Here is a 13,595-nt window from a genome sequence, read left to right on the forward strand (position 1 = left end):
TTTTCCATAGAAAACAATATAAAGTCTGGAAAAACTACTTAAAAAACAACTACCTGAAGGGACTGGCAAGCAACCAAAAGTAAGAAGAAGTCAGAGAAGAGTCAACACTAGAAGGAAGTATACTCATACAATGGAATACTACTTACCAATAAAGAGGAGAAAATCACTGATACATGCTAGTTACATAATGAATCTCAAAAGTATTACGTATGACAAAGGAAAAAAGAGAGTACATACTGGACAATTGCATTTACATTAAGTTCTAGAATAAGCAAAACCTATGGTGGAAAAAAAAAATCAGTTAACAATGGTTGCCCCTTAGAGTAGGGGCAGAGTTAGGTAATACTAATTGGGAGTTGGGGAAAAAGAAACATGACATATCCAAGAAGTTCAGTTTAGTCCAAGGGTAAAAAGGGAAACTCAAATTGAAACACTAGATGACCCTGTTTATGAAACTGAAAGAAAAAGATCACTTTAAGGAACTTTTAATCATGGTCTCCTGTCTATCCACAGGAATGTATACATGTTTGCGCATACATAGACACATGTACAAAAAGACCTTTCTTCGAATTGCATCACAAAAAATAAGATGAATTGATAAACAGATGAATTTAGAATAAAGAAAATATAATTAAAATATTAATTGTAGAATCTAGGTGGTGGGTATATGAGTCTTCATTGTACAAGTCTTTCAATCTTTTTGTATACTGGAAATTTTTTCTAACTTCTGTAAGCTGGAAAAAAATGCAAAGAAATCTTGAACTGGCCTAGGTCAGTAATCATATTGATACTAAAATTATGAAACTACTTTACATAATCACATTATTAAATAAGGAAATAGGATTACTGTTATTATGAATTAAGATTTTCAGAATAACAAAGAGACGCAAATATAAAATAATTGAAGAAAACAAAAACCTAAAAATATCAATATACACTCATAATTTAAAACAATTTTTTAAGTTTATTTATTTTGAGAGAGAGCACACATGCGTGAGGTGAGGGGCAGAGAGAGGGAGAGAAAATTCCAAGCAGGCTCCATTGTGACACAGTGCAGAGCCCAACAGGGGGGCTTGAACCCACAAACCATGAGATCATGACCTGAGCCAAGATCAAGACAGATGTTTAACTGACTGAGCTATCCAGGCACCCCACAAACTCCTAATTTTTTAAAAAGTCTCTCCCATAGCTATGTCTACTAAAAAGGTCTAAAAGCAGTGATCCCCGGTAGCAATGAGCACACCCAGTGCCCAGATCTTGATTTCAAAGTATCATTTACCATTAAAGGGAACCAGAACTCATTAGACAAATGGCTGATTCCAGGTATATGGCACAGAAAATGCAAGACAAGCCTAGGTCATCTTTTCATGCTAGAAAGTAAGGAAGTTCTTAAAGACTAATAGAGGCAAGTCAAAAGAATAAAGAAGCCATTTTGAAGGAACTTCCATCAAACAAATTTGGGACAATTTATCTATCAAAAAGATTAATGACTATAAATGATATAATACACTGAATAAATAACAATCCATGAAGCAGTGGGAGAGAAAGGAGAGAAATGCCCTTTCTTACAGAAGATTAGCTAAAAAGTATAGAAAAAATAATAGGGTTAGATAATTACTATCTGCAAACCTCATTGTAATGATGTAGGCAAGGATCATAAATGGATAAAACTGCTAAGTAAAAGCTAGTTAGATAACAGAATATAACAGATAACAGAATATAATGTCCCACAGATTACTTGTGAATTGCAAAGGAAAAACCATTATACCACAAAGGAGAAATCAGGCAACTTCCATCCAAACCAAGGGATCAAACTGCATCACACAGGGTGGTAAAACCAATTATCTCTTCACATTACACTGGCAGCATGTATCTTGCTCAATCTGCCCTAAAACAATTCTTGCCCCAAAAATGTTTAACCTGAGTCTTATTAATAAGCCATTAGATGCAAATTCCAGGTACAGCTAAAACAGGAAAAAGGATAAAAGGTCAATGATACCATAAGAAACAATTAAATAAATACAAAATGCAGGACATTCATAAAGGATATTTGTCAGAAGTGCAGACTCTTCAAGGCATTAATGGCAAGGAGTCTTTATAAAAAAGTAAAATGATTAAAAGAAATTAAAGAGACATACCCAAATGTATTATATGAACCTTGACTGAATTCTGGTTTTAGAAAAACAACCAGAAAGGATTTTCTTTTAACAACTAGTTGAAAGTGAATTGAGACTGAATGTTAGATTATTACTATGGAATTATTGTTAATAATTTACATGATAATCATATTTTGGTTATGTAGTAGAATGTTCCTCCTTTTAGAACCACTGAGATGTATATGCCATGCTGTTTGCATCTTGTTTTCAAATGGACCAACACAAAAAAGGAAAAAGGTATGTGTGTGCATGTAGCACAAAGACAGAGGGTGAGTAGATGAACTATATGGTAAACTATTAACGGTCTGCCAAGGTAGAGAATATACTATTCTTACAATTTTTATCATACTATTCTTATTTTTTTTTACATATGAAATTTCGTAATAAAAAGTTGATTAAAAAACTGAACAAAGTAGGGAATAAGAAATGAAAATCCGTAACATAGCAAGCATAGAGGACAACAAAAGTCAGAACCTAAGAATATACAAAGAAATTGACAAAAAGAATGTTAGGAAATTAAAACCAAGGTTTATACCTCTTTCAGTTTATAATGTGATATTTATGCACCCTTAGCATACCTGGCACCTAGAAGTCTGTCAGTTAACAACTGTTAACGTGCTAGCTAGCCTTCTAAACTTTCTTGAATCTTGCTATCCCTTTGCTTTTCAACTTTGGCTTCATCTTCAGCCTCAACCAAACACATCTCTTCACTGCTCTTAAATAATAAATGGTCAGGGGTGCCTGGGTGGCTCAGTCGGGTAAGCGTCGGACTTCAGCTCAGGTCATGATCTCACCCTTGTGAGTTCCAGCCCACATCTGGCTCTGTGCTGACAGCTCGGAGCCTGGAGCCTGCTTCGGACTCTGTTTCTCTGTTCCTCCCCTGCTCACACTCTGTCTCTCCCTCTCAAAAATAAATAAACGTTAAAAAAAAATAATTCATGGTCATCTTTCACCCTGAGCTTTTATTTTGCTATTTTTCTTTCTTGAAATGCTACTTTCTTCCTACTCACCCAACCAAACTAGATCATCCTTCATGATCTCGAAGATCATGAAGACCCAATTCTTCCACTAGATCTTCTTCAATTCTATCATTTCATCCTGATTTGATTCTTCTTTAACAAAGCTAAAAATTATATTAATTTGTTTATATTTTATAGTAAAATTTTAGAGAAGGTAGACTAATAGTAAGCAGTAGACTCATTAAAATGCTATTTTAACTCTGGCAGCAATGTAAAAGCAAACCATTTTTCTACCTCAAAGACTATCAAAACCAAGCTAAGGAACAGACTACTGTATCTCTAAAGGTAAAATTTTTGGCTTCTGAATATACAAATATTCTCATATTTTGACATATTCTGTTCTTTGAATTTGTACACACTAGCACGGTACTTATTAATTGTTCTACAAGTAGTAGATATTTGGTAAATATTTGATTGATTCATCAAATGGCATAATTTACATAACTTTCTTCAAGATACTGAAAAAACTTATCATAAGACTTGCCTTACTATTTAGATCATTTGGGGGCACCTGGGTGGCTCAGTTGTTTAAGCTTCTGACTTTGGCTCAGGTCATGATCCCATAGTTGGTGAGTTCAAGCCCCGTGTAGGGCTCTGTGCTGACAGCTCAGTACCTGGAGCCTGCTTCAGATTATGTCTCCCTCTCTCACTGCCCCTCCCCTGCTCATGCTGTCTCTCTCTCTCTCTCTCTCAAAAATAAATAAATATTTTTTAAAATTTAAAAAATAGAAATAAAAAAATATTTAGGTCATTTTTATGTAATAAGAAGGTAAGTATTATAATTTCCAGTTATATTTATATGATCAGTAACATCAGGTTCTATCTGCACATAACAATATGGAATTATAAACAAAAGAATTCATAGAGAATATTCAGGTTTCTTTAAAGAAATAATTTTATAATTAAGGGAGACAATTTTTTATAGGAATAATGAATATAAATGTATGTATAGCAGCAAAGCTATTTTTATCTAATGAAGATAATCTCTAAAGAAACTGAAAAACATGCACATTTCCAGTTGAGAGTTTCAGATATTTTTTCCTATCTTTTTTATATAAATCCCATAAGGATTAAGTTTATTTAAGCATTTTTACAAATCAGTAACTTTAGAAAAGTTACACTGCCAAATTAAGAAAATAGTCAATTCACAATTCACTGTAAGTATTTAAAGAACATAAATGTGGAGGACAGATATGATTTCCAGAGGAGCATTTCATGTAACTGTGAGAGATGATATAATAGCAAGTGTTTAGTCCCACACTGTACTTCAATCAGTGTTTCTCAAACTCTTCCACTGAAACAGCCCCCTCCTGACCGAATATCCTTAAAAAGGATAAGAGAACATATATCTCTCTCCATGAGTAGAACAGCCCAAATTATGCCACAATTATAAATTTCTCATTTTTTCTTAAAAATTCACGGTTAATAAAGAAGGTGTGTCATATTTATTCTATGGCTTTTTATATCTCCTGACACATACTTATGTACTCTTAGTGATTTATATGACCCAGTTTGAGAAGCACTGACTTAAACCAGTGTATGCCCATGTGAAAAATATTTTCCTGAATTGTGACGTAAGAATAATTTCATTTTATAACATCAGGGATAAATAATAATGAAAATTATTTGTAATGTGTTGAATAATAAATATGTAAAAAGTATTAAATTAGGTTTTTAATATATATAATCTTAATTTTCAAAATGTAAATATTATCTTACCAACAGTAATTAAGGAACTGAGACACAAAGAGATTAAATAGCTATCCAAAGGCAATATAGCTAATAAATATTAGTTACGTTGTACACAAGTCTTTATTATATCACAATCTCATCAACATTTTATTTTTACAAAAATCTCACTTTTCAAGAATTTAATGCAGATGTGCTATGAACAGCACATAGCCACTAACGTATCAAAAGAAACTCTTCACTAGCAGTACAGTTTTAAGACCAATCAATGATGGGTGATGTAAGACCACTTATATTAGAAAAGAAATCCCCATCTAGCCACTAAGTTGAGCTAATTCTTGGGTTCAAGTAAGACCTGGCATTGTATATGTGCTGCCAAAGCGAGCACAAGACTGGGCATTGTAAATAGGATAGGATGTAAATTTCATACACACATTCTAGACCCAATCCAAAATGGCAGCACAGAGTAACATTATTTGGCAAATCCTAAGCAACCTCCTGTTAACTTCTGTCACTAGCCAGTTACAAGTCCTTGAGTTAAGTTGCTTGCCTCTCTAGGATTTATGTTCACCGTGTGAAAGGGGTGTGCATTTCAATTTCTATACCTGTTTCCGTTACTCTCAGCTAGTACCTCTTTGTTAGCATTTTTTAAGCAACTCGTTTTTTAAAAAATTCACATTTCTATATACTAATTATCAGTCTTGGTCCTCTTTAAAATATTCCCTCAGTTCTTGATTCTTAACCACTTCATTTTACAATCTGGAACACAACAAAATCGCCTGGTGAAAACTGCTACTTTAATAGTAACTTTACTATGAGCTCTACTATCAAAATGTTTATAGTATCAGAGTCTATTTCAGTGTATTTATTTTTTAAAAAGCTTTGGTGATTTGATATTTGCCATTAAAGTTAACTTATATTGTGTTCTTAATTCAAACACTTCAGTACATTAAAATCCATAGGAAAACTATACTACTAACCATCTTCCAGTTTGATTTGCAACCTGTTCTTCTAATTTCTGTAGCTCCAATGTGTAAGCCATTATTCGAGCATTGCATACCATGAGATTCTTAACTGCATGCAAGATCTGGTCTTTCTGAGTACTCAGAGAAAGGAGTTTCCATATTCCTTCTCGCATTCGAATTTCTAAATCTATTTTTTCTTGAATGCTGCAGTCCTTAAAAAAAAGAGAAAAGCATTTTTTAAAGATAGCAAAAATCCAAAATTATAACATTTCTTTTTATTAGTAAAAATGTGCTAGTGATTTTATAACATATTGGGAAAGTAACAAAGTTTTGAAGTATGATAGTACAAAAAATATAGCTATTCAAAAATGTTCTTTGCAAAACCTTAATTTCTTGCTTTATTAGGAAGTCTACAATCTAGTGGAGAAACACAACAGAAACAAGGGTGAGAAACATTACATATTCTTTGCATAGCTTCGCAAGTTTGAATAGTGTCCCCCAAATATTCCTGTCCTCCCAGAACCTCAGAATGTGACCTTATTCAGATACAGGGTTTTGTAGATGTAATTAGTTAAGATGAGGTCATACTGGAATAGTGTGGGCCCTAAACCCAATGACTAGTGTCCTTATAGGAAAGCCATGTGAAGACAGAGAGACATACAGAGATAACTCCATGTAAAGACTGAAACAGAGATGAGAGTAATGAGTCTATAAGCCAAGGACTACCAAGCAACCACCAGAAGCTGGAAAAGGCAGGGAAGATTCTTCCTACAGCCTTCAGCAGGAGTATGGGCCTGCAGATACCTTGATTTCGTACTTCTGGACCCCAGAACGATGAGAGAATAAATTTCCATTGTTTTAAGCCACCTAGTTTTGGTAATTTGTTAAGGGACAGTCCAGGAAATGAATACAATAATATGTATAGTAACTAATGTGAATATTATAGCACATGTACATATTATTTAAGTTGTATTATGGGATAGCAAGATGTGGTTGATGACACTGAATTAACCAAGGAAAAACAGATGTTGGAAAGGAGCAGATGCTGGAAAAGGGACTGAGGTTTAGCAGCTATGGTAAACAAAGTCAATAAAATCTCAGAAGCTACAGAGGGAAAGCACTGTGTTAAAAAATGTCCAAAGCTTTAGCTATCAGATGGAACAGAGATGTAGAATATATTTTTGGATTTTTGTTTATTTTAAAGAGTCACCATGAAACTACTAAATCATTTTAGTTCTGAAAGTCTTTTATTCCATACAATGATCTTGTAGTGGCCTGCTCTATATACAAGTTACACATGTAACAACAGAATTCTAGAAGCTGAAACGTACTGTTCTGATTTAATTCACAGTGGCTTTTTAAACAATTATAAATCATTAGATATACTCTTTACTAAACTACAAACACAATAATGCTCTGGGACGTCTATTTTTAAAAGTAAAGTGACCATTATCCTGGCTTCTGTGGTAAAAAAAAAAAAAAAATGAATGCTATAATTTACCATTTAATTGAATCAAAATCTATATAAAAAATGTAACTGGAACCTAATAACAAAAGTTCCAGGTATTAAAAAGACAATCTTTTCAAAAAGAAAACCTAAAAGTTAGGAGGGTAAGTCAATGAAAATTACGCTAAAAGAGAAGCTATAAGGGTGCCTGGGTGGCTCAGTTGGTTAAGAGCCCAACTTCAGCTCGGGTCATAATCTCACAGTTCATGGGTTCAAGACCGGTGTCGGGCTCTGTGCTGACAGCTCAGAGCCTGGAGTCTCCTTCAGATTCTGTGTCTTCCTCTCTCTCTGCCCCTCCCCTGCTCACACTCTGTCTCTCTGTCTCTCAAAAATAAATAAACATTTAAAAAAAAATTTTTTTAAGAGAAGCTATAGTAGATGATTTGACTATCCAAATCAATCAAATATACTATTCACATGCAGAAAACAGATCTGTTTAATTACCTTCTGTAATTACATCACGTAATTACCACATAAAAACCTTCTTTAGTGGTAGAACTCAAAACTGGTACACTACATAAATGTAGTCATTTGCTAGTTTTCCTTCTTTACACATGGCTGAATCTCAACAACTCCATTTCATCTTTGTATGACTTTGTCAGCCCCAAAGTAAATTCTTCTTTAATGTAATTAATAACGAATTTTGAGAATTATCTATGTGACCTACATGTCTATAAGATTAAGCTCTGTCAAGCTGGTTAGATTTGGGGAGCACACACACATAGGAGGCAACCTGAAGCAAGATGAATAGTTTTACCCCACAACCCAAATATAAACAAATACCATTTGGTGCCATTAAATTCAATTTTGCTTTTTAAATGTTACAGTGAGGCAGCCAGCTGAACCAGCACGGTGGTTCTTAAAGCTGGCTACACATGAGAATCACCTCTGGTAGAGGAAGAGCCTTTTATAAAAGCACCTGAACTTACGACCCACCCCAAAACAATTAGGCTCTCTGGAGGTGGAGCCTGAGGTTTTTTTGTTTGGTTTTGTTTTGTTTTTAAGTTCCTCCGGTGACTCAACGTAGAGCCAGGGTAGAGATATGCGGTAGTACTTGAAATTCCACAGTGACCTGGAAAGTTGCAACAACCTTAAGAAACCAGTAGGTGGCCACAAAAACATTAAAGAATCAGTTTGGGCTTCTAGGGTTTCCATCTTGTAAATGAAGACTGTCTTCTCTTCATCACTTGATAAAGACTATAAAATTATAGAGGCTTGGGAAATAGTGCAAAAATGAAATGCAAAGTTAAGGCTTGTTTTTTAAATCACCTTATTTGTAAGATTAAATATTCATTAAGGAAATAAGATATATCTAACAGATATTAGTATTAGAATTCTAATACCATGGGGGTCAGCAAACTATAGCCTAGCCAATGCCTGTTTTTGTAAATAAAGTTGTACAAGGGCACAATCACGCCCATTTGTATTATCTAAGGCTACTTTCAAACTACAATGGCAAAGTTGAGTAATTTCGAGAAAGACCATGTGGCCCACAAAGCTGAAAATGTTTACTATCTGCCTTTTTACAGAAATAGTTTGCTGATCCTTAATTCAGCCAAATTAACATACATAGTAAACTATGACCTTACCTCCCCTATTCTACAGTGAGCAGATGTGGATCTGGGAGGGCTGACATGAGTGGGGTGAATTGTTAAGCATATGTATGCTTTTGAATGTACTGGGGTTTAAAAAAAAAAAAGAGGTATGGTGTTACCCGTTTTTTGTTCTCCATGCAACTTCTTTTAGTACACATCTATACTTCACATACAGGGAAACCCATCTGGTCAAGTGATAACTACTGCAGCCAAGAAAGTCTTTTCAGAGTGGAAGAACTTAATTTTAGTTAGTAAGGGGTGCAAAGTGCTCCTGGGGTTAAGAGCTGATGTGCCATGCACAGTGAGAACAATGATCACGTAATGAGGGCATGCATAGAGCATTCAGTGATGGTGCTTACTAACCCCAAAGTGGTATGGCAGGGAGCTAAAATCATGACTGCTGCTGCCTCAACCATAATGGCAGAGTAAACACTGACTAGGACCCATGACAAAGCATGTATTCATCCCTCTTAGAAGTGTCTGAAAGCAAGTCTCCAGAAAGAGCAAATGGGGTGGGGAAGAATGGGGTGGGGGGAAACCTTCCTCTTGCCATTTCTCCTTCAATTTTCTAAATATGAGCTACCTTGTAATCAAGTCAAACAGAAGCCTATGGTACTGTCCTGATCATGTAGATACCTAGTCAGGCTGATAAAAATGGACAGGGCAAGGCTAAAAATGAAACGAAACAGGGAAATGACTTAAAAGTGCAAATCTAGATTATGTAGACAACAGAAAGATACCAGGTTTTAAGAGCATAATGGGACAAAGGAAGTGCAAAAAAAAATGGCCTTAATATTTTTTTTAAGTAGGCTCCGCACTGGGCATGGAGCCCAATGCAGGGCTTGAACTCACATTCCTGAGGTCAAGAGTTAAATGCTCAACTGACTAAGCCACCCACGCTCCCCTGAAAATGGACTTAATTTTGAAATTAAGCACTGACTTAAAAATAAATGAAGCTGGGCTGCTGCAAGACAACTGTAGTAATCCAGATAGAAAATATCACCCACCTAATGGATATAGTTAAACCATGTTAGTTAAGAGACCATGGTGAAAGACTGCAAAATAGTATATATAGCATACATCCTTCTAAAAGAAATTGTATGTATTTTAAGAATTGTTTATGTACAGGGGTGCCTGGGTGGCTCAGTCGGTTAAGCTTCTGACTCTTGGTTTCGGCTCAGGTCATGATCTCACGGTTTATGAGTTCAAGCCCCACATTGGGCTCCATGCTGACAATGCAGAGTCTGCTTGGGATTCTATTGCTCCCTCTCTCTCTCTCTGCCCACCCCCTCAAAAGTAAATAAATAAACTTAAAAAAAAAACTTTAAAAAAAAGGAATTGTTTATGTACAGAAAAAGTCTGGAAACTGTTAATAGTGGTTATTCTGTGGAATGGTATTACAGAAAGAATTCTTAAATCCATGTTTCTGTATATGTTTACTACAATGAGATAGTGAGACAGGGAAACTGAAGAACTCCATTAAAATATGCTTTTTGCTCCTTTTCCTGCTTCTATCCTTGCTACAACCTGCCCCTACACTCCACTTTACACATGTCTTATAATGAAAATAGTGTATGTCCTCCTTGTAAGGGACAAGGAGTTAATGATTTGTCTAGAATAGATAACATCTAAGGATGAACCAGATGAGAATGACTGGAAGAAGCTACTATATGTGTATTCCAGACCACTGGCACTAGACATCTCAATGCCAAGACCCCCTGGCTCCAAGCAATAATACCTGGGCCCTCATCTTTGTTCTAACAGGTTCCTAGATGCCTGAGAGGACACGTACACTAGACCATCGTCCTCAGTAAAAACCCCCAGACCCCGAATGAAGACAAGACTCGTGCTCCTCTCCTTTCGGAGTCTCCTGAACTTTTGTCTGTAACTGCTTTCTCTGTATCTTCAATAAACTCACCTCCTGCTGACTCACATGTAATTTCCATCCTGCAGGAAGCCAAGGACTGGTCCTGTGGGACCCCTTCTGGATCCCTGAACCAGCCTGCCGGCATCAATGGCATTACTTCTTGAATTTCTTTTTTATTAAGATTTCAAAAGCTTGAAAGTTTGTAAGAAAGGTTAGGTGGCTGCCCCAACAGATGAATGGGACAAAAGATAGTAAGAAAAAGTTTTCCCTCAAGCACATTCTGAGTGTCAGGTACTATGCTAAGTACTTTAAAAAGGTTCTCAACTCCCAGCAACTTTCTAGGATAAGCATTTTACCCATTTTACAACTGTGGAAACCAAGGATTTAGAAAAGACAGGTTAACTTATTTGAGATTGTTCAACAAGCAGAATTGGATTTGACCTTAATCTGACTCCAAAGCCAATGCTTTACGCTGCGAGTACTCACAGCTGACTCCAAGGTTTCAGTAGATGTTTCACTAGTGTTATGACCACCTCAGAATCTTTGGTCCTATCCCTATTAGGTGGCAGTTTCACTAATATCAGAGGAAATACAGCAAATAAGAAATCACTGTTAGTCAAGTATAAAATTCTCTTAGCCTCAATATTCCTGTTAAATTGAAACCTATTACTATTTTGCAATTTTTATCCAAGATCCAAACACAAGCAATTTCCACAACTCAATTACTTGGTTTTCTTACTGCCTATGAAATCATTAAATATTACTGTACCATCTCACATGTAAATAACCCAGTTCTTATGTATATTTATTTACTTTCATTCCACGTAGCTAAAGTTCTTTCATGACCTTATCTTCTTGTCTCTTTTGTAAAATTCCTAAAAATTACTGCTGCACACAGCTAAATAAATACACGGCTACACCAACACCTATGTAATAAATACGAGAACCTCAACAGATTGCCCATTCACTAGAAATCAAGATTCTGTTATCAGAACAAAGTACTTAACAGATAGGACAGAAAAGCATTTTACATCAAAATGTCTGAAATTTTTGAAAATGCTGGCATAAAACAGCATTACTAATAAAGGAGTTGGACTTTGGTTTGCATAATAGTTCTTACTGTCTTGCTTTATTTCCCTCAGTATTATTGAAGAATTTCTAACAATTTTGTATCTGCTGAGGTTTCTAAACAAAATAACAGGTTTCTAAGCAAAGGTTAGAAGGTTAGGTTTACCCAGGTTTCTAATAAAAAAAAAAATAGGTTGGACCATATAAAAGTGCTAATAGTCTACTAATTTTGACCTACAAAACTGGTATTTTCACATGGTTTAATCTATTTCAGAACTAGGTAAAAGAAGGTGGAGATTAAAGGGAAGATCAAGCATAAAGACATCAGTTTTAAGACTCTAAAGTTAGAGGTCAGGGGAAAATATAACACTTTAATAATTGATTGGTCTCTATTCAGTAAAAAAAAACACATACTTTACATGGCGAAATAGCAAAACATCAAACTTCTCTCTTATCCGATTCGAAAAGAATCCACTATCAAACCAAATTTTTCTAAAGTTCTAAGTTTGCAGTTTGCTTCTCCACCCTGCCCCCATCGAGTTTATGTCGTGTGTGGACATCGCTCCAGTAATTGTGCTTTCCGTCAAATCGAGTAATAAGCAAACCGTCCTCCCTTGGCCTCGGGTGGGCTTCTTGGAAATCCCGGGACCCCCATTTCCCCTGCGTCACCTACACTGGGATCTAAACCGTGTGTGTGTGTGTGTGTGTGTGTGTGTGTGTGTGTGTGTGTGTCTCGGGGGGGGGGGGCGGGGAGGTGTGGAAGGAAGCAGCCGGCAGGTGCGCCCGGGAACGCACGGAAGAACTCCGGCATCGCTTCCCCATTCGGGTCTGTCTCCTCCAAAAGAAATCGGGGGCCGGAGGGGGATGAGGAGATTTCCTAGCTCCACTGGAGCCTGCAAAGTGCGGTCTCCTAGTCCGTCCCTTTGTTTCTGGACACGGCTGAATACGAGACGCGGAGTGGGGGCTTTCTCGACGACGAGGCAAAACGGTGGCTTGAAGACTTGGAAGTCCGGCCCTTCCTCACTCACCTGCTGGGCGGGAAGGCCCGCCAGGCGGAGCTCGGGACCCCTCACGGTCTGCGCCTCCATCTCAGCACCACTGCCAGGCCCGCCGCCGCTCCTCCTAAGATTTGAAAAGCCCGCCGCTCGCTTGAGCCGCGGAGGACGCCAACCGCCGGCCCGGCCGTACCAAGTCCGGCCGCAGGGGGAGGGGCGCAGGGGGCCTCCAGCCCGAGGGCGCACGCGCAGTGGCAGCGCCCGGGCCTCCCGCACGGAAGCGCGCCGAGACCCGATCCCTCAGTGCGGCCGCGAAGTGAGTGGGGCGCGGCGGGCAGGTTTAAGGCACTGACTGAGGAGTGGGCGGGCCTGGGACAAGAGTGGGCAGGGCCGTGGGGAGTACATTGGCCACTGAGCGCACCTGGCCGGGCACAGGGTTTAGGCAGGTGGTTTTCGAGGCACGCCCCAGTGCATTTTACCTGCATCCCCGCCAAGGCCCTTCGCGGCTGGCTGACTCAAGGCTGCGGTCCCTGCGTTCCTGCGGACGACTCAGGGACACGCGGTGTCACCAGGAGCCCGTGGCCTCAGTCCCAGAGAACCAAGGGACACTGCTCCCAAGCGCTCCCACACAGCAAAGCATTGTCACTCAGGGTCACTGGAAGCCCACGGCCCTGTTGATCAAGCTGGAGAGATACTATGTCAGACGTTTCACAAGGTCTTTTCTTTTGTCCCCA

The 13,595-nt window shown here is 37.7% G+C and overlaps 1 protein-coding gene across 1 annotated transcript in view; it reads right to left on the reverse strand.

Annotated features, from left to right (window-relative positions):
• RTKN2 (rhotekin 2) overlaps positions 1 to 13,033 on the reverse strand; it is a 72,549-nt gene extending 59,516 nt beyond the window's left edge. Inside the window, exons 1-2 of the mRNA XM_047072825.1 lie at positions 12,895 to 13,033; positions 5,845 to 6,041 (exon numbers count right to left, since the gene is read on the reverse strand). Coding sequence (XP_046928781.1) covers positions 5,845 to 6,041; positions 12,895 to 12,954 — 257 coding nt within the window. The 5' untranslated portion in view covers positions 12,955 to 13,033. The remainder of the gene's footprint in view (positions 1 to 5,844; positions 6,042 to 12,894) is intronic.
• Between the last annotated feature and the right edge of the window lie 562 nt (positions 13,034 to 13,595).

The sequence above is a fragment of the Lynx rufus genome, unplaced genomic scaffold, assembly GCF_022079265.1.
Source record: "Lynx rufus isolate CCGP_SWC_20201006 ecotype Redwood Valley unplaced genomic scaffold, mLynRuf1.p SCAF_11, whole genome shotgun sequence".
NCBI classification, from domain to species: Eukaryota; Metazoa; Chordata; class Mammalia; order Carnivora; family Felidae; genus Lynx; species Lynx rufus.